General features: G+C 46.1%; 1 protein-coding gene across 5 annotated transcripts in view; it reads left to right on the top strand.

Annotated features, from left to right (window-relative positions):
• Window positions 1-27,453, top strand: part of igsf9a (immunoglobulin superfamily, member 9a) — a 33,355-nt gene extending 5,902 nt beyond the window's left edge. For 3 of the 5 annotated variants that reach the window (XM_090234591.1, XM_090234590.1, XM_090234593.1), the window contains exons 4-22: window positions 2,885-3,031; window positions 3,620-3,768; window positions 3,887-4,004; window positions 4,900-5,041; window positions 5,209-5,354; window positions 5,471-5,613; window positions 7,452-7,592; window positions 8,162-8,278; window positions 9,147-9,297; window positions 13,398-13,509; window positions 19,467-19,657; window positions 19,817-20,031; window positions 20,352-20,436; window positions 20,799-20,969; window positions 21,335-21,371; window positions 21,745-24,435; window positions 24,615-24,700; window positions 25,356-25,521; window positions 25,751-27,453. In XM_090234591.1, the coding sequence (XP_090090717.1) occupies window positions 2,885-3,031; window positions 3,620-3,768; window positions 3,887-4,004; window positions 4,900-5,041; window positions 5,209-5,354; window positions 5,471-5,613; window positions 7,452-7,592; window positions 8,162-8,278; window positions 9,147-9,297; window positions 13,398-13,509; window positions 19,467-19,657; window positions 19,817-20,031; window positions 20,352-20,436; window positions 20,799-20,969; window positions 21,335-21,371; window positions 21,745-24,435; window positions 24,615-24,700; window positions 25,356-25,501 (4,988 nt within the window). In that variant the 3' untranslated portion in view covers window positions 25,502-25,521; window positions 25,751-27,453. The remainder of the gene's footprint in view (window positions 1-2,884; window positions 3,032-3,619; window positions 3,769-3,886; window positions 4,005-4,899; window positions 5,042-5,208; window positions 5,355-5,470; window positions 5,614-7,451; window positions 7,593-8,161; window positions 8,279-9,146; window positions 9,298-13,397; window positions 13,510-19,466; window positions 19,658-19,816; window positions 20,032-20,351; window positions 20,437-20,798; window positions 20,970-21,334; window positions 21,372-21,744; window positions 24,436-24,614; window positions 24,701-25,355; window positions 25,522-25,750) is intronic. The other 2 variants (XM_090234594.1, XM_090234592.1) reach the window with 1 other exon arrangement.
• Window positions 27,454-27,780: the final 327 nt, after the last annotated feature.

The following is a 27,780-nucleotide window of genomic DNA, read 5'->3' as shown; positions in this document are numbered from 1 at the left end:
TTAGAATGTTAGAGAGCCAGATGACACACCCATGCCAACCAGACAGGGAAATACGATAACCATACATGCCTCATTGACACTGCTGTAGAGCAGACTTGCTATAAAGCCATTCAGAGTAATATGACTTGGTGATGAGAGATAACGGATGCCTCAATCTTTAGTGCTGCTCTTGCCAAAGAAAAAGCAAGAAAGTCAATCACTCAAATGAATATATAAAGCCCTTTTTTCATCAGCAGATGTCACAAAGAGCTATACAGAAACCCAGCCTAAAACCCCAAACAGCAAGCAATGCAGATGTAGAGGAAAGTGGCTAGGAAAGATTCCCTATAAAGGCAGGAACCTAGGAAGAAACCTAAAGAGGAGAAAGTCTGACTAATGTCCTCTGGATAGGTCAGCCCTCTCCCCTCTATTACGGAGGAGGAAGAGCTGAATGGGTCTTTTCAGTGTTTGTTGTGTATATAGAGCAGAGGAGAGGGAGAGTGCTGTGTAGAGAGAGAGAGAAGTGATCTGGAGAAGTGAGCAGGTTGTTAGTTCTGTACACACAGAAATGCTGATTCAGACCCCGGGAGAGAGAATAGTCAATGCTTTGTGAAATACAGCTGTATAAATGCTGTGTAACATAATGATATCCTGTACTCTACATTACTACCAGAGTGTCTACAAAGCAAATCATAAATACATAAAGAATATCCCCACTGTACTGGCCTGTATATTTTCCAACATCTACGGACCAGCTCTGGATCATATTACGATTATTAGGCTACTGACTTATATTGAATGACTAATATTTCATTAAGGCATGCATACGGCACCATAGCAGTTTCCTAGTCTCTGAGTTGGTAGCCAAACTGTGATGATTCAAATGTCAAATGATCACAGCGTCTCTTAACAGGAAAACAACATGCAGACATTAGGAACTGAAGGGTTTCAGGAGGTAACTCTATCTGCTTTCTTCTCTGACCGAAACTAGAATACCAGCGCCTGGGAAACCTTTGCCCAAGGGTGACGACATGTCTCAAGGAAGGGATAGGGACCATAGATTCTGAATTTCATATCCGTGGGCACTTGGAAAGTCCCATCGGCAACAAAACATATTCAGATATTTACACAAATGCAAAGCTGTTTATAGTAGATTGAAGGCAGCCTGTGTGCAGGTTTAGCATAATTCAGTGATCCTGATCTAATCTGTTTGATTGTTGCCATTCATCTACAAATTAAAACATAACATTTTATTGGGTTGTAGTGTATTGAAATAAGTGCATTATTTGAGCTGAGTCATTGTCATGTGTCTGTGCTGCTAGTGTAGATGCTTTCCCGTTGGACTGTCACCTGAGAGCTGAGGCCATTGAAGGATCAAACCTAGCTGGGCTTTGTCTAGTGATGCATTCAGAGCAATGGGGTGTGGTCCAATTCTTTGAGTTGCAGGACTGGACATCCAATGGAAACATTATTATTATTAGTGACATCGGACTCTGATGTCCCACACTTGTATCTGTAATAATGGGTGTGGGAGAGAGTGTTGTCCTGGATTAAACAGACAGAGACTGACATGGCGGTCAACATAAATACTTTTTGGATCATTAGAGTGCCAAAGGAGAGGAGGGACCGGCAAGTGGAGAACGAGAGAAAGAGGGGGAGGAGTGGTAGCCTCGCGAGAGGCTTGATCCCTCGAGCTTACGTGAATGGTTCGCTGCAGCATTAATAAGTCTGGTATATACGAGGCTAGAGGAGTGGTGGAGGGGAGTGACATTTGGTGGTTGCAGAGAATGCCATGATGTGGGAGAATGGCTGCCAAAGAGAAGGCTCACTGGGCCAGTCTTGTGATTGTATTTAAATCAACAATGCCTTCACTGAAACCCCACACTAAGCCCCACTAAACTCATTACAGAGTTGATTTGTTTGCATATGCAATATCGTGCCTGTGTTAGTGCATACGTGTGTGTCTCTCCCTGTCTCTATCTCTCCTTTTGCTTTCTCTCTCTCCTCTTGCTTTCTTAATTTACATATTATTCAAATCTAGAGATGCACTTTTTTCATGTGAACCTTTTCAAATCACAACAGCGGTAGGTGATCCAATCCCTAGTTGGTGTGTGCGTGCGTGTGTGTGTGAGAATGGGTATGTTGCTCTGACCGTGACACATGTGGATTTAGCCCCCATTCCATTTGGAAAAAGTAAACAGCATGTGATGTCATAGTCGGTTCCTCATCTGTTATCACAGCCACCACCCCTTTAACTGCAGTAGCTTCCTGATCCCCACTGTGGGCATAGAAACGGTCCCTCCCTGTCACTGGAGACATGGACTGGCGTTAATGATTAGCTCAACACACCTCAATGACTCAATGTCACAAACACATTAGCGCTACAGTGTGAGGCAGGCTCGCGTTCTTGTAATGTCTTGTATGTTTATGCAGCAGCTGTATGTGTCTGGATATTCTCCTCAGTGCTTCCCTGTCTGTGAAGTCCAGGCTTATCACGCTGCTAAACTGCACTGTTTCAGTCATTTAGTTACAAATATGGCTTAATTGAATAGCAAAAGAAATGACAACTTAAGAGAAATGGAGTGAGGGAGATGAGAGAGACGCCACAGGGAAGGAGGGAGGGGTGAGTCAGCAAACACCATTGCCACAGGGTGCAGTCACCTGGCAACCAGGAGATAACATTTCAAAGCTCTCGATGACGATCCCAGTGCGTGTGTGTGCGTGTATGTTTGGAAGTGAAGGCTTTATCTGTAGGCAATTGAAGTATCATAGAACACTCCTATCAGTTGTAAAACACATTCTTTGTATTGAACCTCCCTGAAATTCCTCATTATTTCCAATGGTTTGATTGGTTCTGACCCTGTCTCGTGCCCTCTCACTCCTGTGTCCTCCCCTGTGTCTCCAGGCCGTGTGTCTCTGGTGAGGAATACTGTCTTGAGGGTGAAGGGGCTCCTCATAGAGGACCAGGGCCTGTACGAGTGTCGCATCCTCCTGCTGGACAAAACCACAGATGAGACCCGCAATGGCACCTGGACCCTGCTGTCTGTCACCGGTGAGAGGAGGGGCTTGTGATGGGGAGGGGCTTTATTTTAAGGCCATACAGTCCTACTATCCTCATCGTACCCTATCATATCATATACACACACTCCCTCTGTCTCTCTGTGACCTCTTTCAACAAAACACGACTGCTCAGACAAACGCACCCATGTAGGACACGTTCCTACTAGGAAGACTTTTGGTGGGGTGAGAGAGGAGCAGGAGAGGCGCCGAGGCATTAGGACAGATTAGCCAGGCACATGGCCCGGGCAACGGCAGGGTCATGTCTCAGGCTCATTGTCTAATAAGGTTAAGATGCCTTGGCAGGAGGGCCTGGAGCACACGGCCAGGCAGAACATCTCTTTCTGTCTCCTAAACAAACACATGCTTTACTCATGGTGAGCTGTACAGTAAGTGACTGGCCTCTAAGGGATGTTTGCTTACCCCAGGTCAAGCGCCTTCAGCCAATATGACTTTAAACTATGGTAAACCTGCTGATTCTGCTTTGTTTTTGTGAGATCTTCACCTTTACAAACTGTTTAACTGTCTCTGTGGAAAAGGGATAGAGGATGTTGTGTTGACTGTCTTTGTTGTTGTTCTGTAGCTCCTCCTATTTTCAGCAAGACCCCTCCCCCTGTCATGGAGGCTCTAGTGGGGAATCCTCTCTCTCTGGCCTGCGTTGCCCATGGTAACCCACCACCCACCATAACCTGGGCTAAAGATGGTACTCTCATTGAAGGAGACAAGGTTGAGGTGAGGAATCAAAAAAACATCACCCCTACAATCCAACATTGCAATCTATCTCTCTCTCAATGCAAACTTTATTGTCCCTGCAGGGAAATTCATTGCTCTCTCTCTCCCCCTCTCTCAGTTTCTGAGTGGGACGCTGTCTCTCAGAGCAGTGGACAGGGAGGCAGGAGGACAGTATGAATGTCTCGCCTCCAATGCGGAGGGCAATGTGACTCATGTGACAAAACTTAAAGTCAAAGGTCAGTCGCTATTTGTCTGTTTGTTTGTTCAGGAGATTCCCGTCAACAGTTTCCCCCTGGGTCATACTGGAAGAACAGAAACATTCATAGGAATCTCCCAACACCTTGTCTAGTAGGCTTCTAAACAGCTCCTACCCCCAAGCAATAAGATTACTGAACATCTAATCAAATAGCTACCCAGACTATTTGCATTCCCCCCCCCCCTCTCTCTCTTTTACGCTGCTGCTACTCTCTGTTATTATCTATGCATAAGTCACTTTAAACTCTACCATGTATATATTATAAACTCTACCATGTATATATTACCTCAATTACCTGCCCCCGCACATTCACTCTGTACCGGTACCCCCTGTATATAGCCTCGCTATTGTTATTTTTGCTGCTCTTTAATTATCCTCTGAGTGTCGAGAGTTGTTATCGCCATCTGGTGGTGGTTGTGTGATGTTCAGTTACAGTTGAACCCAAGGGTTTATATGGTGTGTCCATACTGTGGATATTTTCCCTCATAAATTTCACTTATGTAACAAAATATTTTCCATTTATTTTTTAAGTCGCACTATGTTATGTCGCATGACGTCAATATGACCAGGATATGCCGTTTTAGATTTGGTTGTGTTTTTGGCAGTGACACCTGTTAGGATTATAATAAGGCTTTGATTTCTGGCTGTAGTCACTTTTTCAAATCCTTATGTAAGCCTATAAAACAGGCCTTCAAACAAATCCTCTAAGTATTTATCCCAATCAGCCATAATCTCCCAACATGAATGTCACTGTCATGCTGTGCAGTGTTGCTCTCACCAGATAACTGATTGGAGTTTAGATATCTTGCTAATCTGCCATGTCCTGCTGACTTTTATCATAGAAAAGATCAGGGATTTCTTTCCATCTCAAACAGGTCCTCCAGTCATTGTTATCCCCCCGAAGGACACCTCCCTCAACATGACCCAGGATGCCCAGCTGCAGTGCCAGGCTTTGGCTGATCCTCCCAACATGACCTATGTGTGGCAGAGAGAGGGAGAGAATGTCTACCACATAGAGTGAGTTTGGTACATTTTGACCCGGTGTCTTTATATTGGATTTGTATATTTACATGGGATTTTGCGAATGTTGTAATGTTTCTAATGAGGCGTTTGCTCCATTTGAATGTCCTTTGCGGGTTCTGTGTCTGAATGGGTTTTATGTTTTCTTTTTTTGTTGTTGTTAGGGCTCTGAAGTCCCGTGTGAAGATCATGGTGGACGGCACCCTCCTCATCACCCGCATTACCCCAGGCGATTCTGGGAACTATACCTGCATGCCCACCAACGGACTGTTGACTCCGCCTACTGCATCTGCCAATCTCACTGTGACACGTAAGTGTCCATTTGTTGATGCGTTCCTCTCCAATCTTCAGTCCCCACATAATGACACATCCTACCTGTCCATAAATCCCTTCCAACCTTCAGGTTGTTTCCTCTCTCCCTTTCAGACCCTGCCCAGGCTCTCCTGATGCCACCGCAGACATATCTCCCCACAGGCCTGGGAGGTCTGGTCTCCTGCCCCGTGAGAGCTCAGCCACCCCTGCTCCGCGTCGACTGGACCAAGGATGGACAGCCACTGGATCTGGCCATGGTGGAGATTATATATCCCCTCATTAGGGATAGCCATTAATTGTCTAATGCTGCTGATTTGACCATTTCCATAAGGAATCAATATGCCCTGTATGCCTACTGCTCAACAGAGAATATGTTTCCATTTAACAGAGGTTTATACAGTGCATTCTGAAAGTATTCAGACCCCTTGATTTTTTTCTCCACATTTTATTACGTTAAAGCCTTATTCTAAAATTGATTCAATCCCCCCCCCCCCCATCAATCTACACACAATACCCCAAAATTAAGCGAAAAGTTTTATTTATTTTTGTTGCAAATGTATATATAAAAAAACGGAAATATCACGTTTACTTAAGTATTCAGACCCTTTACTCAGTACTTTGTGAAGCCCCTTTGGCAGTGATTACAGCCTCAAGTCTTCTTGGGTATGACGCTACAAGCTTGACACACCTATATTTGGGGAGTTTCTCCCATTCTTCTCTGCAGATCCTGTCAGGTTGGATGGGGAGCGTCGCTGCATACCTATTTTCAGGTCTCTCCAGAGGTGTTCGATCGGGTTCAAGTCTGGGCTCTGGCTGGGTCACTCTAGGACTTGTCCCGAAGCCAATCCTGCAAAGCCAATCCTGCATCTTCTTGGCTGTGTGTTTTGGGTCATTGTCTTGTTGGAAGGTGAACCTTTGCCCCAGTCTGAGGTCCTGAGCGCTCTGGAGCAGGTTTTCATCAAGGATCTCTCTGTATTTTGCTCTGTTCATTTTTGCCTCAACCCTGACTAGTCTCCCAGTCCCTGCCTCTGAAAGTCCCTCCCCACAGCATGATGCTGCCACCACCATGCTTCACAGTAGGGATGGTGCCAGGTTTCCTCTAGCCGTGACGCTTGGCATTCAGGCCAAAGAGTTCAATCTTGGTTTCATCAGACCAGAGAATCTTGTTACTCATGGTCTGAGAGGCTTTAGGTGCCCTTTGGCAAACTTCAAGTGGGCTGTCATGTGCCTTTTACTGAGGAGTGGCTTCTGTCTGGCCACTCTACCATAAAGGCCTGATTGGTGGAGTGCTGCAGAGATGGTTGTCCTTCTGGAAGGTTCTCCCTTCTCCATAGAGGAACTCTGGAGTTCTATCAGAGTGACCATCGGGTTCTTGGTCACCTCCCTGAACAAGGCCCTTCTCACCCAATTGCTCAGTTTGGCCGGGCAGCCAGCTCTAGGAAGAGTCTGGGTGGTTCCAAACCTCTTGCATTTAAGAATGATGGAGGCCACTGTGTTCTTGGGGACCTTCAATGCTACAGAAATGTTTTGGTACCCTTACTCAGACACAATCCTGTGTCGGAGCTCTACAGACAATTCCTTCGACCTCATGGTTTGGTTTTTGCTCTGACATGCACTGTCAACTGTGAGACCTTATATAGACAGGTGTGTGCTTTTCCAAATCTTGTCCAATCAGTTGAATTTACCACAGGTGGACTCTAACCAAGTTGTAGAAACATCTCAAGGATGATCAATGGAATCAGGATGCACCTGAGCTCAATTCTGAGTCTCATAGCAAAGAGTCTGAATAATAAGATATTTCTGTTAAAAAAAAAAATACAAAAAAAATTGCAAACATTTCTAGAAACTGTGTGTAGATTGATTAGGATTTTTTAAATTTGGTACATTTTAGGATAAGGCTCTAACATAACAAAATGTGGAAAAAGTCAAGCGGTCTGAATACTTTCCGAAGGCACCATATATCATTTTTTGGGCTTATAACACTTAGCTTTATCCTCAGCTAAGATATTAGTTGCTATTCATAGTTTACATAATTATTCACATTAAAGCTGAATTAAAAAATTGTCTGATCCCTCTCTCTGTATTATCTAATCAGTACCCAGGATGGACGTTGACATCTGAAGGCTCGGTGTTCATGGCTACTGCCAATGATGATGCAACAGGCGTATACACGTGTACCCCCTACAACAGCTACGGGACCATGGGCCAATCAGGGCCCACGAAAGTCATCCTACAGGTCAGGGTACACCCAATGTCCTCTAGCAGTTTATTGTACAGTACATAAATGACCAGGTATTTACTTAGAAATTACGTGGTACAATGGTAGTTGCATAATAATAACTTCTGCAATAGTGGTTTGTTTCTTTAAAAAGTTATTGCTACCAATTTGAAAGCAAGTAGTTGGTTACTAATTTTGTGCAATTTAACTAGACTAGAATGTCCCATGTTTACCACTTAGTTTCCTTGTAAATTGCAGATAAATACCTATGAAAACACTGTAAAATAAAATGCTACCCAATTAAAAGTCTCTCTCATTCTGAAGAGCGCTCTTATCTGAGATAGCCAATGAGCATTTTGATGACCTTCTTACACTCTTCTGCTTGTCAGCCTGTTACATGAATTGAGTTTAATGTGGTCTGATTACAATAGCTCCTCTGTATCAAAGTTAATTAAGGATCTAATCCTTTTTTAAATAGAATAATCGTGGCTAAAGCTGAAGGTAATCAACTGTTTCACTCACTTTCTCTAATTGCGATAAACTCCTTTACTAAATGACATGGCTGGTTGTTTTGTTATGACCCACAGGACCCCCCGTCACTCAGCGTGTGTCCCCGTAAGGAGTATAGACAGGAGGTTGGGAGAATGCTTGTTATTCCCTGCCAGACCACTGGAGATCCAGCCCCTAGTATAACCTGGAGCAAGGTGAGAACACTCCAACAGACCCCACAGCAAATGACTACTCTACTGACTTCTTCAGTCAACGTGTTAATACGATAGTATGAACTGTGGACAAACCCTGAGGCAGAATTAGCTATTATTTAACACACACCTGCAAGCAAGTGTAACGGATGTGAAACGGCTAGCTTAGTTAGCGTGGGCGCTAAATAGCGTTTCAATCAGTGACGTCACTTGCTCTGAGACCTTGAAGTAGTAGTTCCCCTTGCTCTGCAAGGGCCGCGGCTTTTGTGGAGCGATGGGTAACGACGCTTCGTAGGTGTCAGTTGTTGATGTGTGCAGAAGGTCCCTGGTTCGCGCCCGGGTATGGGCGAGGGGACGGTTTAAATTTATACTGTTACACAAGCACCCCTCTCCCGACAAACAGAGACAAACAAACACTTCACTGATTGCAGATTGCCCTTCATCAACAATCAGCCCAGCTTGTGTGTCTGATCTCTCTATCCTCCCTGTCTCTATCTGCCCTGCCCTTCACTTTCAGTACTCTGCAGTCTGATCTCTCTATCCTCCCTGTCTGTAGGTTGGACCTGCCCTTCACTTTCAGTACTCTATAGTCTGATCTCTCTGTCCTCCCTGTCTGTAGGTTGGACCTGCCACACGCTCTCAGTACTCTGTAGTCTGATCTCTCTGTCCTCCCTGTCTGTAGGTTGGACCTGCCACACGCTCTCAGTACTCTGTAGTCTGATCTCTCTGTCCTCCCTGTCTGTAGGTTGGACCTGCCACACGCTCTCAGTACTCTGTAGTCTGATCTCTCTGTCCTCCCTATCTGTAGGTTGGACCTGCCACACGCTCTCAGTACTCTGTAGTCTGATCTCTCTGTCCTCCCTGTCTGTAGGTTGGACCTGCCACACGCTCTCAGTACTCTGTAGCAGCTAACGGCTCCCTGCTGCTGCTTCCTCTCAGTAAAGACCACCAGGGGGAGTGGGTGTGCAGCGTTACAAACCGCGTGGCCACTGTCAAAGCCAGCACTCTCATCTCAGTGCTGGGTGAGTGGAACAGACTGACTGACTTACTCATCTTTATTAATGTAGCTACTATGTAAAGTGTTCATTACCAATGTTCTCTCTGTTTTTCAGCACTGAGCAAATTTCAGGTTTGCTGAGTGCAAACTTGAACTTTGTAAAGATTCTTTGCAACTTCCAGCGCACGTTTGCTGCTTTAAGTTACTGTTTTAACAGTGGCCAAGTAGGCTACTGTGGCTATTTGATCATAATGTAGGCCTACCATGAAAAACAATGGAGAAAATGCATCCCATAACATTTTAACATGGAAATAGCTGTTCTATCATGCAGCCAATGTGCGGTGTTCAATGTAGGCCTACATTCCATGAGACTTTTGAAAAAAAACATACAGGCTTGACATGAACCTGTTTATCCACTTGTCCGTTTAGACCTACGAGGTGACTGAACATGTTGTTGTATTGTTTGATGAAAGAAACCACTTTACAAAATAATATGCATTATTATTTCCATACCATTATTACAAGAAGCAGACAAATTATGCTACCCTCTGCTTATTGGCTACTTAGCTTATTCAAGCCCGTCTCAAAATACAACACTTCCCCTTTAAGACAAAAAAAGCTCTTTACCTGACTCGCTTTTCAAAGATGTCTAGGAATGTGCACGTTTTGTACTCTTGCAGGAAGCAATCACTCCCCTATTGCTGACTACAAATGATCTATAACTGGGCTATTAACTCACTAACTGGTAAAGGATATGAACAAAATGTGGCTACATGCAGCTCTCGCTTTGATCTCAAAACAAGCCCATCTACTCACGACCACTTGTGCTGTTGACACAGTCCAGTTCAAAGTAAATGGCACAGATCCATATACAGTATGACAATGGTCTATTTGCATACAGGTCTATTACGGGCTGAGTCGTGCATGTTAGTGCAATGGAATCATACTCCGATGCAAAATCTCTTGCATAGTTTGTTTAGTTTCATGATGTTGCATTAAAGTGTCTAATTTTGCGTTGATTCGACCACAATTGCCACAGTAAAGGGAAACGTTGATAGTGTTAACTAACAGGGAAAACTCTAGAACAGTGGTCACCAACCTTTTCTGAGTCAAAATGCAAGCCGGGGATCTACCACTCAGATGTTTTTTTGCATGACTTAAAAAACTCAAGCCTATGCAACATTGACCTATTAAAAACAGTACTGTAGAAATTAGGTTTGTGCAGTAAGCTATAAACCCAATACATTATCACTGCATATTGGCTTTGCTGGAATTGCCCTGCCAATAAATACATTGTTGTTCTGGCCATTAAAAAAATAAAATAATAATAAAACATTGAAATTTGAGGTAGACTATATGATCATGAATCAAATTTTATTAGTCACAGGCGCCAAATATAACAGATGTAGACCTTACAGTGAAATGCTTACTTACAAGCCCCTAACAATGCAGTTTAAAAAATGCAAATAAGAAATTAAAGTAACAAGTAGTTAAAGAGCAGCAGTAAAACAACAATAGCGAGACTATTTACAGGGGGTACCGATACAGAGTCAATGTGCGGGGGCACCGGTTAGTCGAGGTAATTGAGGTAATATGTACATGTAGGTAGAGTTATTAAAGTGACTATGCATAGATAATAACAGAGAGTAACAGCAGCGTAAAAGATGGGGGGGCGGGAATGCAAATAGTCTGGGTAGCCATTTGATTAGATATTCAGGAGTATTATGACTTGGCACTCCGGTACCGCTTTCCGTGCGGTAGAAGAGAGAACAGTCTATGACTAGGGTGGCTGGAGTATTTGACAATTTCTAGGGCCTTCCTCTGACTTGGCCCCAGTGATGTACTGGGCTGTACGCACTACCCTCTGTAATGGCTTGCGGTTGGAGGTCGAGCAGTTGCCATACCAGGAAGTGATGCAACCAGTTGTTGCTCTCGTAGAACCTTTTGAGGATCTCGTAGAACCTTTTGAGAATCTGAGTATCCATGCCAAATCTTTTCAGTCTTCTGAGGAGGAATTAGGTTTTGTCGTGCACTCTTCACAACTGTCTTGGTGTGCTTGGACCATGTTAGTTTGTTGGTGATGTGGACACCAAGGAACTTGAAGCTCTCAACCTGCTCCACTACAGCCCCGTCAATGAGAATGAGAATGGGGACGGGGATGGGCTTGGTCCTCCTTTTCCTGTAGTCCACAATCTACTCCTTTGTCTTGATCATGTTGAGGGAGAGGTTGTTGTCCTGACTATTGTGGTCTGCTTAAAACATGTTAGTATTACAGACTCCGACAGGGAGAGGTTGAAAATGTCAGTGAAGACTCTTGCCAGTTGGTCAGCGCAAGCTCACAGTACACGTCCTGGTAATCCGTCTGGCCCTGTGGCCTTGTGAATTTTGACCTGTTTACAGGTCTTACTCACATCTGCTGCGGAGAGCGTGATCACACAGTTGTCCTGAACAGCTGGTGCTCTCATGCATATTTCAGTGTTATTTGCGTTATTTGCGCATCATAGGTTAGCGCGTCTGGTAGGCTCGTGTCACTGAGCAGCTCTCGGCTTTGCTTCCCTTTGTAGTCTGTAATTGTTGCAAGCCCTGCCACATCCGACGAGCATCAGAGCCGGTGAAGTACAATTCGATCTTAGTCCTGTATTGACACTTTGCCTGTTTGATGGTTCGTCTGAGTGCACAGCGGGATTTCTTATAAGCTTCCGGGTTAGAGTCCCGCTCCTTGAATGCGGCAGCTCTAGCCTTTAGCTCAGTGCGGATGTTGTCTGTAATACATGGCTTCTGGTTGGGGTATTTACGTATGGTTGCTGTGGGGACTACGTCATCGATGCACTTATTCATGAAGCCAATGACTGTTGTGGTGTACTCCTCAATGCCATAGGAAGAATCCCTGAACATTTTCCAGTCTGTGCTAAGAAAACAGTCCTGTAGCTTAGAATCTGCTTTATCTGACCACTTTTTTACACAACGATTAATAGATCCATTATTGTATTACTTGTGAGGCACAGCTGAGTGAGCATACATTTAAATAATTCACTTTTTATTTTTATTTTACTGGGCTGATGGTGCCTGCATCCGATGGTCAGTCTCAGCGGAGGGAGAGAGCAGCAGACTGAGGGTCCGCCTCTCAACATCCCTCTGTTCTCCCTTTCCTCCACTGACACTGACCAAAAAGGGACACCGTCTTCCAGCTGATGGCAAAACCACATTATTTCTGCCTCATGCACAAATTCATGCTGTTACTCCTATGAACAGAGAAAGTGAAATATTATTGATATAAAAAAATACCCAAGCCGGTAATAATAACAACAACGCAAGCCTATTCCTATATACACATTCCTACTCATTCATTACTGCTGCAGTGCTTGTTGCAGCGCTGAGTGGAAATAGGAAGAACATGTATTTTATGGCTTATAAAAGTATTGAATACAAAGTGTTGACAGTGCTGAGTAAGAACTTAAACATGAACTCACTCATGAAAACAGCATCTCTTTGCTGTATTCATTGACAGTTTCTCTCTAGTCATGGTTTTAAATGTTTTAAGTCTCACAGTATCATCTTTGCTGTAGTTTTCTTTTATGCCTGCTACGTTTCTGCAGACACGGTAATCTGAGCCATCCGATTGGACAGCGGTAGGCCTACTAGGTGTACTTGATTTACTCTCTGGGCCCACTGGGTAGACAGAGTTTGTACCTTCAAACACTTGAAATGATTAAAAATGGCATCAATTCACCTACCTGGCACGCAGGGCAGCTGAATCGGGTGCACCTATCACCAACAGCATGAGACGAAAAAACAAAAAATAGGAACACAAGGCGTTATCGTTGTTTTTTTTACAGAAATGTTTGGCGATCGACTAGGAATGCCTTAGAGATTGACTACTGCTCTAGAAAGTTGAGTGAAGTTCAATCTCGTGCTTCTCTCTGTGGGTTGATATTTATTCTGCATGGCAGTCCCCGGGGAGCTGCACAGTAGTCTAGGCTACTGCGAACATTGTTCATGACGTTATGTAACCGCATCAGTATGTTACGAATCAATGTAAAATAATGACGCAACGCTCATCCTATCACTATTCTTCCCCTTCTTACTTCTCGCTCCCTCTTTCTCTTCTCCTCCTCTGTCTGTCAGGCACCAGTCCCCATGCTGCCACCCTGGTGTCTGTCACTCCAGGGGCGAAGCAGGCCAATGTCTCCTGGGAACCAGGCTTTGATGGGGGATACACCCAGAAATTCACAGTCTGGTGAGTCATCTACTCTTCTAGTCTATGTTCTGTCTCCCTCTTCATGGCCTTGTGCTGTGTCACCATATTAGCAACATATTGCATTGAACGTGAGTGGAGGACAGCGCATCATCAGCGGCAGCAGAGGTAAACAGTCACAAACGGAGAAACAGACGAAATGTATTGACACAGACTGGGACAGAACACAGAAACCCACCAGTAATTACTGATGCCAGATGAAGCAGTTTGAAAGACAAACCAGTGTCCTTCACCATTCTTTTTCAAGCTGATTATTTTACTAACATTGCCCCATCTGTCACGCCCTGACCTTAGTATTCTTTGTTTTCTTTATTATTTTGGTTACGTCAGGGTGTGACATGGGTGATATGTGTGTTTTTGTCTTATTCTAGAGTGTTTGTACTGTCTAGGGTTTTTTGTAGATTTATGGGGTTGTTTTCATCTAGGTGTTTATGTTGGTCTATGGTTGCCTAGATTGGTTCTCAATTAGAGGCAGGTGTTTATCGTTGTCTCTGATTGGGAACCATATTTAGGCAGCCATCTTCTTAGGGTACTTTTTGGGTTATTGTCTATGTTATGTTGCACGTTAGCACATTGTTTATATAGCGGTCACGTTCGTTTTGTTGTTTTTTGTTTAAGTGTTCTTCGTGTTCTTCATTAAATAAAGAAGAATGAATTCTAACCACGCTGCGCTTTGGTCCCCTCCATACGACGATCGTGACAGAATAACCCAACAACAATGGACCAAGCAGCGTGGTAACGGACAGCAGCAGCAATCAAAGGACTTGGGAGGAGATTATGGACGGCAAATTGACCCTGGGCACAGCCAGGGGAATATCGCCGTCCCAAAGCTGGAGGCAGCGAAAGCAGAGAGGCACCGGTATGAGGCAGCACGGCGGCGCGGCTGGAAGCCCGAGTGGCAGCCCCAAAAATGTATTGGGAGAGGGCACACGGGGAGTGTGGCGAAGTCAGGTAGGAGACCTGCACCAGCTCCCCGTGCTTACTGTGGAGAGAGAGGGCGTTGTACCGGGCAGGCACCGTGTTATGCGGTGGAGCGCACGGTGTCCCCGGTGCGTGTTCATAGCCCGGTGCGTATTCATATCCCAGAACCACACGTTGGGACCTAGTGAATGACCTGCAGAGAGCTGGGACTAAAGTAACAAAGCCTACCATCAGTAACACACTACGCCGCCAGGGACTCAAATCCTGCAGTGCCAGACATGTCCCCTTGCTTAAGCTAGTACATGTCCAGGCCCGTCTGAAGTTTGCTAGAGAGCATTTGGATGATCCAGAAGAAGATTGGGAGAATGTCATATGGTCAGATGAAACCAAAATATAACTTTTTGGTAAAAACTCAACGCGTCGTGTTTGGAGGACAGAGAATACTGAGTTGCATCCAAATAACGCCATACCTACTGTGAAGCATGGGGGTGGAAACATTATGCTTTGGGGCTGTTTTTCTGCAAAGGGACGAGGATGACTGATCCGTGTAAAGGAAAGAATGAATGGGGCCAAATATCGTGAGATTTTGAGTGAAAACCTCCTTCCATCAGCAAGGGCATTGAAGATGAAACGTGGCTGGGTCTTTCAGCATGACAATGATCCCAAACACACCGCCCGGGCAATGAAGGAGTGGCTTCGTAGGAAGCATTTCAAGGTCCTGGAGTGGCCGAGCCAGTCTCCAGATCTCAACCCCATAGAAAATCTTTGGAGGGAGTTGAAAGTCCGTGTTGCCCAGCAACAGCCCCAAAACATCACTGCTCTAGATGAGATCTGCATGGAGGAATGGGCCAAAATACCTACAACAGTGTGTGAAAACCTTGTGAAGACTTACAGAAAACGTTTGACCGCTGTCATTGCCAACAAAGGGTATATAACAAAGTATTGAGATAAACTTTTGTTATTGACCAAATACTTATTTTCCACCATAATTTTCAAATAAATTCAGAAAAAATCCTACAATGTGATTTTCTGGATTTATTTTCCTCATTTTGTCTGTCATAGTTGAAGTGTACCTATGATGGAAATTACAGGCCTCTCTCTCATCTGTTTAAGTGGGAGAACTTGCACAATTGTATGGCACCAGCCTTACGCATGGTGTCCCCGGTTCGCCTGCACAGCCCAGTGCGGGCTATTCCACCTCGCCGCACTGGCCTGGCTACGGGGAGCATTCAACCAGGTAAGGTTGGGCAGGCTCGGTGCTCCAGATCTCCATTGCGCCTTCTCGGTCCGGTCTATCCGGTGCCATCTCCACGCACCAGCCCTCCGGTGGCAGCCCCCCGCCCCGGGCTTCCTGTGCGACGCCAGAGCCCAGTTCTCCTTGTTCCTCCTCCCCGCACTCGCCCTGAGGTGCGTGTCCTCGGACCCGGTACCACCCGTGCCGGCACCACGCACCAGGCCTACAGTGCGCCTCGTCTGTCCTGAGCTGCTAGAGTCTCCCGTCTGTCCTGAGCTGCTAGAGTCTCCCGTCCGTCCTGAGATGCTAGAGTCTCCCGTCCGTCCTGAGCTGCTAGAGTTTCCCGTCCGTCCTGAGCTGCTAGAGTCTCCCGTCTGTCCTGAGCTGCTAGAGTCTCCCGTCTGTCCTGAGCTGCTAGAGTCTCCCGTCTGTCCTGAGCTGCTAGAGTCTCCCGTCTGTCCTGAGCAGCTAGAGCCGCCAGCCAGGACCTGCCAGAGTCGTCAGCCAGCAAGGAGCTGCCAGAGCCGTCAGCCAGCCAGGACCTGCCAGAGCCGTCAGTCAGCCAGGAGCTGCCAGAGCCGTCAGCCAGCCAGGAGCTGCCAGAGCCGTCAGCCAGCCAGGAGCTGCCAGAGCCGTCAGCCAGCCAGGAGCTGCCAGAGCTGTCAGCCAGCCAGGAGCTGCCAGAGCCGTCAGCCAGCCAGGAGTTACCCTTCAGTCCTGAGCTACCCCTCAGTCCTGAGCTACCCCTCAGTCCTGAGCTACCCCTCAGTCCTGAGCTACCCTTCAGTCCTGAGCTACCCTTCAGTCCTGAGCTGCCCCTCAGTCCTGCGCTACCCCTCAGTCCTGAGCTACCCCTCAGTCCTGAGCTACCCTTCAGTCCTGAGCTGCCCCTCAGTCCTGAGCTACCCTTCAGTCCTGAGCTGCCCCTCACTCCGGAGCTGCCCCTCAGTCCGGAGCTGCCCCTCAGTCCAGTGGGGTCCTTTAGTAGGGTTGCCAGTCCTAGGTTGGCGGCGAGGGTCGCCGTTCCTAGGAGGCCACAAAAACGGACTAAGACTATGGTGGAGTGGGGTCCACGTCCAGCACCCGAGCCGCCGCCGTGAAAGAGGCCCACCCGGATCCTCCCCTTTAGATTAGGTTTTTGCGGCCGGAGTCTATGTTGCACGGTAGCACATTGTTTATATAGCGGTCACGTTCGTCTTATTCGTTTTGTTGTTTTTGTTTAAGTGTTCTTCGTGTTCTTCATTAAATAAAGAAGAATGTATTCTAACCACGCTGCGCTTTGGTCTACTCCATACGACGATCGTGACAGAATAACCAACCAACAATGGACCAAGCAGCGTGGTAACGGACAGCAGCAGCAATCAAAGGACCCTGGGCACAGCCAGGGTAATATCGCCGTCCCAAAGCAGAGCTGGAGGCAGCGAAAGCAGAGAGGCACCGGTATGAGGAGGCAGCACGGCGGCGCGGCTGGAAGCCCGAGTGGCAGCCCCAAAAATTTCTTGGGAGAGGGCACACGGGGAGTGTGGCGAAGTCAGGTAGGAGACCTGCGCCAGCTCCCCGTGCTTACCGTGGAGAGAGAGGGCGTTGTACCGGGCAGGCACCGTGTTATGCGGTGGAGAATGTATTCTAACCACGCTGCGCTTTGGTCTACTCCATACGACGATCGTGACACCATCTCTTGAAAATAATGCTATTGTATAGAATCTCTACGTTATCACATAGATATATTACATAGAATAGTGCATAGAATATGCGCACACACACACTCTCTATCAATTCAATTTTCAATTCAAGGCACTTTATTGGCATGGGAAACATATGTTAATATTGCCAAAGCAAGTGAAGTAGATAATATACAAAAGTGAAATAAACAATAAAAATTAACAGTAAATATTCCACTTACAGAAGTTCCAAAAGAATAAAGACACTTCAAATGTCATTATGTATATATACAGTGTTGTAATGATGTGCAAATGGTTAAAGTACAAAAGGGAAAATAAATAAATATACAGTGCCTTGCGAAAGTATTCGGCCCCCTTGAACTTTGCGACCTTTTGCCACATTTCAGGCTTCACACATAAAGATATAAAACTGTATTTTTTTGTGAAGAATCAACAACAAGTGGGACACAATCATGAAGTGGAACGACATTTATTGGATATTTCAAACTTTTTTAACAAATCAAAAACCGAAGAATTGGGCGTGCAAAATTATTCAGCCCCTTTACTTTCAGTGCAGCAAACTCTCTCCAGAGGTTCAGTGAGGATCTCTGAATGATCCAATGTTGACCTAAATGACTAATGATGATAAATACAATCCACCTGTGTGTAATCAAGTCTCCGTATAAATGCACCTGCACTGTGATAGTCTCAGAGGTCCGTTAAAAGCGCAGAGAGCATCATGAAGAACAAGGAACACACCAGGCAGGTCCGAGATACTGTTGTGAAGAAGTTTAAAGCCGGATTTGGATACAAAAAGATTTCCCAAGCTTTAAACATCCCAAGGAGCACTGTGCAAGCGATAATATTGAAATGGAAGGAGTATCAGACCACTGCAAATCTACCAAGACCTGGCCGTCCCTCTAAACTTTCAGCTCATACTGATCAGAGATGCAGCCAAGAGGCCCATGATCACTCTGGATGAACTGCAGAGATCTACAGCTGAGGTGGGAGACTCTGTCCATAGGACAACAATCAGTCGTATATTGCACAAATCTGGCCTTTATGGAAGAGTGGCAAGAAGAAAGCCATTTCTTAAAGATATCCATAAAAAGTGTTGTTTAAAGTTTGCCACAAGCCACCTGGGAGACACACCAAACATGTGGAAGAAGGTGCTCTGGTCAGATGAAACCAAAATGTAACTTTTTGGCAACAATGCAAAACGTTATGTTTGGCGTAAAAGCAACACAGCTGAACACACCATCCCCACTGTCAAACATGGTGGTGGCAGCATCATGGTTTGGGCCTGCTTTTCTTTAGCAGGGACAGGGAAGATGGTTAAAATTGATGGGAAGATGGATGGAGCCAAATACAGGACCATTCTGGAAGAAAACCTGATGGAGTCTGCAAAAGACCTGAGACTGGGACGGAGATTTGTCTTCCAACAAGACAATGATCCAAAACATAAAGCAAAATCTACAATGGAATGGTTCAAAAATAAACAAATCCAGGTGTTAGAATGGCCAAGTCAAAGTCCATACCTGAATCCAATCGAGAATCTGTGGAAAGAACTGAAAACTGCTGTTCACAAATGCTCTCCATCCACCCTCACTGAGCTCGAGCTGTTGTGCAAAACTGATAGAGACATACCCCAAGCGACTTACAGCTGTAATCGCAGCAAAAGGTGGCGCTACAAAGTATTAACTTAAGGGGGCTGAATAATTTTGCACGCCCAATTTTTCAGTTTTTGATTTGTTAAAAACGTTTGAAATATCCAATAAATGTCGTTCCACTTCATGATTGTGTCCCACTTGTTGTTGATTCTTCACAAAAAAATACAGTTTTATATCTTTATGTTTGAAGCCTGAAATGTGGCAAAAGGTCGCAAAGTTCAAGGGGGCCGAATACTTTCGCAAGGCACTGTATATAGGTTGTATTTACAATGGTGTTTGCTCTTCACTGGTTGCCCTTTTCGTGTGACAACAGGTCACAAATATTGCTGCTGTGATGACACACTGTGTTATTTCACCCAGTAGATATGGGAGTTTTTCAAAATGATGTTTGTTTTCTTTCTATCTCTGTCTCTCTCTCCTTTCTCTCCATTCACTCTCCTCTTCTCTCTGCAGGTTGAAGCAGATGTCTGTTGGTGACAGTGGGGAGAAACAGGAGTGGCTCTCTGTGCCTGTGCCCTCCTCCTCTGGCTCCAGTCTGCAGGTGACGGGGCTGGTCCCTGCCACAGAGTACCAGTTCAGTGTCCTGCCACACAACAAAGTGGGCACTGGGCCTTTCAGCGAAATCGCCACCACCCGAACTCTGAGTCAGTACCCGTTGTGTTGAAGTGTCTCTGTTTACAATGTATCTTTAGAGCCTGAATGACATTGTCTACTCTAAGGCTGCATGCTTGAACATTATTCTCCAAATTATAGTTCCTAAGTGGTCTATTTTTTTTAAAGTGTGTTCTGTCTTACGCCTTCAGATCCACTCCCAAGGAGAGCGAAACTAGAGCCACCCACATCGCTGTCAGCCAATCAGAGCTTGGCAGGTATAGTCCTGCAGTGGTCCGCCTATTCTCAGTTCCTGCCCATCACTGGATTTGTCCTCCAATCGCGCACTGAGCAAGGGGAGTGGTTCAATCTGGACGAGGACATCGGTGCCAATAGGAGTGTGATGATCGTTCCAGGTCTGCGCAAGGTAACCGCCAGTCCCTGTTCGTCACTCCCTCAGAGACCAGTCAGCAGACATCAGTCTTAAAGTCTCTTATCTCAGTTAGACACCACAGTGGTATTTAAATTAGGAAGCCTCTCTCAGGCTTATCATATGACAGCGATCATCTTTCTTCCTTCTTTCAATCTATGTCCTTTCTCCCCTCTCTGTCTGCCTCCTCTGTCCCTCTATCCTTCTCTTCCCTACATCTGAATTCAAATGAGCCTGATTAGCATTGCAGGCGTGATCCTATGTTGACAAAGTCTGGTTTCATCCCCCCGTCCCTCCGTCCTCCCCTGTGTGTGTAGGACTGTGTGTACGAGCTGCGGCTGCTGTCCCGGCGAGGGGAGTTGCTGAGCGAGCCCAGTCCATCAGTCAACGTCTCCACCATGGGTTAGTGTTTCAGGCTGGGGAGCCAGGCAGAACCAGCCTCTGTAACATTACCACAGGCACCACAGGCCCATTACAGAATTAGAACAGCCCTCTGGAGAATACTGGTCTTTTTAAGAGTCTGAGTTATAAAATATTGCAGCTAATAACGTATTTAGAATTTGACCATATCTGGCTTTTTTTTCATATTCATATTTCACCATGGGACTTATTGAAGACGGATATATCAGTGATAGTGTCATGCTTTTATCATACTGTGTGTTGGACAAGCTGCCCTAGTCTATTTACTGTAAGGAATGCATTGTTAACATTTGGCTGTGGTAGAGTTCTGTGTTATGGATGCTGATGTTGCGGTCATGTCACAGGGATGGATATGTACCCTGCCACTTCCCGCTTCCTGGAGTTTGTTCCCGAGCCGCTATTGGCTGGAGTGATGGGCGGCGTGGGCTTCCTGTGTTTGGCCCTCATCCTGGTCCTGGGAACCGTGTGTATCTTCAGTCACAAGAGAGACCAGCGACGCAGGAAGATGACAGATGGTGAAACATGATCACTTACTGATCACATGCACTATGAACACCATTATACAGCATGTAGTTGACTTCCAATACACTTTCCTAAACCATAGTTCAGTGCATAGACACATCGCCATGCTTGTCAACCCCATTCCCCTTTCATTGTAAAATAAGTTAATTTAGTTTACATTGCTAGCTAATTAGGGTCATTCCTCATTAATGTGGCTGATTAATGTGAGTGTAATTAACTTTGAGGCACGGCCCATTGCTGTGGCTCTGGCCATTTTTGTCTGCTTTGATTGGGCTCATATTATTGGGCTTGATTTAGTTTTTTTCATTTATTTCCTTTCCATGGTGACTGTCATTGTGAATCATCATCCCCCCTTCAGATCTCCCTCCTGCCATCTATAAAAGCCCCCCTTCAACGTAAGTACCCTTCCTCCATAATATCATTAATTGTTCTCCTTCTCGCCATTTTGTTTTAATTACTGTAGGTTGATTTTTTTTTTCCTGACTTTTAGGAGATTTTAATTTTACCATACCCTAGATCGCCTTTGTCTTAATGTATTTTTTTTTCAAGACTGATATCTTCAAGAGAGCTTAAGAAGTCTTCATGACTCGCTATAGACACATTTTCATTTTCTCTAAGACATGTCTTAAGATGACTCAAGATGTTTTCACAAAACATCTCAAGACATGGTGATGGCTCAGTAAAATGGCCCTCTCTCTCTCTCTCTCTCTCCCTCCCTCCCTCCCTCCCTCCCTCCCTTCCTTTAAACCCCTTCTCTCTCTCTTGTAGCAGGTCGCTTGCTAGCAGTCCAGACAGTGTGCTGAAGCAGAAGCTCCTCCCTCCCCACTGCCACCCCCACTATCCCGGCTCCCACTCCTCCTGCTCCTCCTCCCAGTCAGACCACTCCTCCTTTGGCAGACTCAGCCACAGTGAATACAAGGACCAGCGCCAGCAGCTGCTCTCCTGCCCCCCACCCCCTCCTCACTATGCCGCCCACCACCATCACCACCTCCCCAGGATAGGCTCTTCCCCCAATTCCCCTCTAGAGTTTATCTCTAGAGGTCCAGACGGTCGCTTCATTGTGCAGCCCTACGACCAGGCCTCCGCCCCTTCCTCCAATACCATGAGATCCCTGAGGAAAGACTTCCCACAATCCACTGGGGTCCAGAGGTCAGTGTCCCTTCGCTCTGAGAAGAGAGTGGGGAGGGAACCGCCTTTTGTCCTCTCAGTGGACCTACCCCCCTGTGGTGGAACTGACCCCAACCCCACGACCAGGGTCCGGGCCATGGCCAAACACCTCTCCCTCCACGGACGCTTCTACCTGGATGAGGAGCAGGACAGTTGTGCTGGACATCCAGACAAGAGTAGTCTCTACTCAGACAGTAACTCAGACATGTCCCCCCAGCCAAGCCTGGAGGAAAGCAATCCAGGATACCCATCCCTAAAGCGAGCTGTCCAGCCAGCCACTGCCAGCACCCTGGTCCTGCAGATGGAGCATGAGAAGGAGACCGGCAACCTGAGCAGGTGTCTGAAGCTGGCCCGGGAGAGAGAGGAGCTGGAGAGAGAGCTACGGAAGTACACACTTGATAGTAACGCTACTTTAGACGGGAAGAGAGAGGGACCAGGCAGCGACGAGGTGAGGTGGAGAGAGTTTGAAGAGTGCGATCCAATATGGAAACCTCAGGACAACACTTCACCACACAGTCACCCCCATCATCTCAGTCACCCCCATCATCTCAGTCACCCCCAGGTCAACAGGGGGTGCTCAAGCATGGCCAAAGGCCCTTCACCCCCGTCCTATATTCACTGGGAGGCCAGCCCTCTCACTTCAGCCACCAGCCTTGTCCCAGCACATCAGACCCCCGCTGAGAGGACAGCGGTCCTCCACTGTGACCCTCCACTCACCCAGTGTCCCTCTCTGTCACCTGTCACACAACACCCCTTCGGGTCAGAGAGACCAGAGTGTCACTCTAAGAGGAGGGTGAGCCAACAGCCACTAGACAGGCAGGAAGGGATGGAGACTGCAAGGGTCAAGACACACACAGGGCTTTGTGATGAAACTCACATATCAACAGAGCTGAAGAGAGGTGACTTGGAGTCACATGAATGGAACGGCAAGAACAATCAATGTAATGTCAGCATTTCACACAAGTCTAAGCCAGATGTCTCTGTCCACAAAGTGCCTGGTTCATGGAGAGTGGAGTTAGCAAGGTCACAGCCATGTGAAGAGTCATCTCTACACACATCGGTTGATCTCTCAGAATGTGTAGAAATGACTGTGGATGAACCAGAGGATGAAGGCTCAGTGGATCCTCCTACAAATCCCATAAGGCACCAGAGACATGCCCATCAGGTAAACAATGAGTCCCCATTGGCTGAGAAAGACCACAGAGGACCACAGACCATGAAAGGCCACAGAGCCCATCCATTGGCCCACAGGAAAAGCCCAGTGCCTAGGGAGGAGCGGGAGAAGTGGCACAGGAGGTCATCTCGGAGCAGAAGCCCAGCTACCATTCAGCCTCCTAGGCCGGCGCTCAGGAAGGCTATCAGTCTAGGAGGCTTTCAGAACAGGAACGGCGGCAACCACCAACGCAGCCAGAGTCTAGACTCCAGGAGACAATCCCTGGGTAACTTCCTGACGCCTGATGCCTGGGTCGACTCTCTCAGCCAGGAGAACTGCTCCTCTCCCTTCTCCTTCCGCCCAGACTCTGTCTTCTTTGAACCCGAAAACTCCTTAGCTCCTGAGACCCCCACTCACACAGAGGCCCCCCTTGCTTCTCTGCCTCCCCCTCCCCCGCCACCTCCCCACCAGGACACCCGATGTCCCAGCAGGGCCCCACAGCAGCTCTGTGAAGCATATGGGGGTGATATGCACATCCAAAGCGTAAGAAGACCGGTGCTGGAGAGACAGACGCAGCTCCCCCCAACCCCTCCTTCAGTGCCTTCCAGCCCCAGTCATCCCACCCACGACCCCAGGAAGAAGGCTTCCATCTTCCCAGATGCCCACAGGTGGCCCATCACCTACCAGGAGGCCCTGAGGTCGGTGCAGCGCATGGAGGCCAGGAAGAATGTATCTCTCCCCAGGGACCACAGGGAGCACCCCAGACCCCCAGACTGTAGAGGCAGAACCACGGCTCCCTCCCTGCTCAGGGGTTACAGCTGGCCTGCACCTCACCATACCCCTCAGCCACCCCAGGAGGAGGAGAAGAAGCAGGAGGAGGTAGTAGTGGAGGAGGAAAAGGAGGAGAGGTATGGGGGACATGAGGTGGAGATTGGGAGGTATCATCGGGGAGTGCCAGACTTGGGGGGGAGCTACAGTAGCTATGCCAGCCAGAGCAGTGGCAGGGGGAGTCTGGAGCCTCCAAACGGGCGAATGTCCATCTGCCTGTCCCCAACCCTCACCAGCTCTCCTGAGTCCACCGAGGAGATGCAGGGAAACACAGTGGAGTCACACCTACAGGACATGGAGACATTGAAAAGGTGAGTCTGTCCCTTGAGCTAGTATGTACTTCAGTCTCCCTTTATTTAGTATCTCTAATGCTTTCTTTCTACATTGTCCCTTTGACATTGAGCAACATGCAACATAATGAATAGCTGATGAGAGAAAATCTTCAACTTTAGCCATTACAAACTTTCCGCTTGTGCGTGTGTTTCTTCAGGAGAAAGGCCTCAGTGGATGAGAATTATGAGTGGGATTCAGCTGATGTGTCCATTCAGCTGGGAGATCAAGACCTTGAAGGCAGAGGTATGAGAGCTATAATGTTCTTTTAAGACTGGCATGCCGCTGTCTGAGCGAAATATGTTCAGAACTGAGTTTAATAACACTAGCTCTGTTGCTTAAGAACAGGCATGTCAAAATCATTTTGCCCTCGGGGCCACATTCTGTCTTCACCGAGGCTTCATGGCAAATTGGGTATATTGCCTTGTCAAGATCTGAAACAAAATATGATTTCTATCCAATCTTTTGGGACTTTTTGATGGTTCCGGACTGTCTACACTCTTAGGAGAAAAAAAAGGTGCTATCTAGATCCTAAAAGGGTTCTTCTGCTGTCCCCATAGTAGAACCCTTTGAATAACCTTTTTTTTGGTTCCAGGTAGATCCCTTTTGGGTTCCATGTAGAACCCTTTCCACAGACAGTTCTACATGGAAACCAAGAGTTCTATCTGGAACCAAAAAGGATTATCCTATGGGGACAGCCGAAGAAGCCCTTTGGAACCCTGTTTTCTAAGAGTGTAGCTTTCATTTTGGGGATTGTTAGCGGGCTGAACACGGTAAAGACACTTAGGTCTTTTTTAAAACATAATATCCTTCAGAAATTCTTAAATTTGATTGATTGACACCCCTGCTTTAGATTATTGAAGGATATTTCTAATCCCTATCCAATCTTCTCCTGCTTTAGGCCTGTTCTCCTCAGTTAGTCTACTGAAGTCTACTCCCAGCATGCACCATTCCAGGGAGGGCCTCAAAGAGTCGGTCCACTTCCAGGGTCATCGCCATGTGACCAACCGCCACTCAGAACCCGAACCAGAGACTGTGATGTTCTGACAGCCCCATCCATCGCGAAGGTCAGCTCAGAGCTCTCATCTCTGTTATTGTGTGTCTGCACAAGAGCATTGATCTGTGTGATTGGCTGTGTTTACCCATGTCTCTCCCACCTTATGTATTTAGCTTTACTCTGTGGCTCTTATTGTGTTGGTGTTCATCTTTTTCTTATCTCTTTGTGTGCATCTGTCAGTCTTCTTCTCCTGTTGCTTTCTACTAATATCTCAGTGAATGTTTGTTTTATTTATACAGACTTCAAACAAGGAGGTGAAAATAGTGTGCCTTCATCGGCAATTCAGCATGGATGTACAGTTGTCAAAACTCTCATCCATGGGATGACACTGACTGACTGGACTGGTGGATGCTCAGGGCTGAGTACAGTATTGACTGGTGTTGTTCAGAGCTGTACCCACCAAAGAGGACTCTTACCACTGATTCACACAACTTAGTGGTTACATTGATTTCTCTCTGCTACTTCTACGGGATACTTGTACTATGAAACTTGTTACCAAGTAAGTGAAAAGGCAGATACAATCTTGGGTCTTCCTTGCCCGTCATCATGGCACTGTGTGCGAAAATACATCATTCATACTCTTGGACTCACGGAAGAACAAGTTGGAGGCTCTTTTTATTGCTTTGAGAAAAAGCAATCCACCACTTGGGCTGGCACTTTGTTCCACTGCTACAACACTTTCAACTTATGATAGAACTATGACGTATGATTGATTTTTCTGTGAGATGGAGAGAGAGCGTTTGAGAGGGCAGTATGACAGGTCCTTAAAATTAAGGAGGACTGATGGAGAATGTGCCGAAGAAGTAGGCTGCATCATGCCTTTTTTCACGTTGTTTTGTTCCTGGTCTAGTGTGACCGCTTCTGCAGTACAACTATGAGCTCTGAGTAGACGATCAATAATATTACCCAGGAGGTTAACTCACTCGGGTTAATCAGATGTAGCTCTATGAAGAAGGATTGCTTTCTTTTCTACCCATATTCTCAATATGTAGCTAATCGAATCTCTCATTACTCTCTATTTTTAACCTCATTGATGTTGTGCAATGTTTGATCTGTCTAATGATTTTTTTTGTACCCAGAGTGCAGTAGTTTTTTTGTGCGTGACTGAGGAGGGTGAGCGCTTGGCTGGTAATGATCACCTGTTGCTGGGATAAGTGAAGGCCGTTTTTTTTCACCAACCACGTGTAAAACGAGTGTCATTATCAGTGCACATTATCAGGTGAGATTTTTGTTGCCCTGTCTAATTTGGAGATGGAAACCTAAATGGTATTTTTTCAATAAGTCAATCTCTGAGTCATCCTAGTCAGGGATGGAGATGGGAATTTACAGCTTGTCTGAAGAGTTAATTATGCCCTAGAATGCCTTCCAGCACAACGTCTGGTGATAGAGGAGAGAAAGGAGGGGCGCTGCGGGTGTGAATGCCTTTTGAGCTGTACACACTCTGTTATCAGCTTACAACACCAGATCACCCCACTTACCCTTCATTTGAATTCCATCAAACATTTGTACACGGAAATGACTCCCAGAGAAATGTCAGTTTGTCCACTTTGGGTTTTATATATGTGGAATGGCTCTCAATAGCAATACACTGCCAATATACATGGAATATTCTCTCACACCGTTTGTTCCGAATCCTCAGACTGAATGCAAATGCAGTTAGATGAATGACTAGCCTAATCATTACTGCTACTGTGCTTTTGTAAACATGCATTGTTATCGTTCAAGGATAAAGGGGAACTATTTTCAAGGTTTTTGTGCACGTTTGTACTTAAAATATATCCTTTTTTTTATACAGAAAATGATTCATTGTTTTGTAAGACTAGTGTATTTCTTTGTATGATCTGTGCTTAGTTTGCTGAGGATGTACAAGGTATCCTTATATAAACACATTTTCCATAGAACTGAAAAATAAATACTTGTTTATGCATGTTTTATTCAGTAAGTCAAAGCCATTAGCTGTCTCTTTTTATAATACAAAATGAGCATTTACTTCTCGAACACATCGGCATGAACAACGAACCTGAAGTTGATGTGTTTACCTGAAATAATGAATTAGTAGCAACATCTTCGACCCCATCTATCCCTCTTCTATTTCCTTGATATCACTTCTCACTTTTTCATGCACTTGTGTTTTTTTTCTCCCGCAGAAGCATTCCCTTGGTCTCATTAACAGTCAGGAAGAGGACATCATTATGAAGCCATTAACAGTGTCATGATGCAGCAGATAGCACTTCAGTGGGGGAATCTCATTTGCATACCCCTCTTGTCC

This window comes from Oncorhynchus mykiss, chromosome 5, assembly GCF_057628025.1.
Source record: "Oncorhynchus mykiss isolate SJ-2025 chromosome 5, ASM5762802v1, whole genome shotgun sequence".
NCBI lineage: Eukaryota > Metazoa > Chordata > Actinopteri > Salmoniformes > Salmonidae > Oncorhynchus > Oncorhynchus mykiss.
Note: the sequence above shows the minus strand (reverse complement) of the source record. Positions and strands in the feature narration are given on the sequence as shown.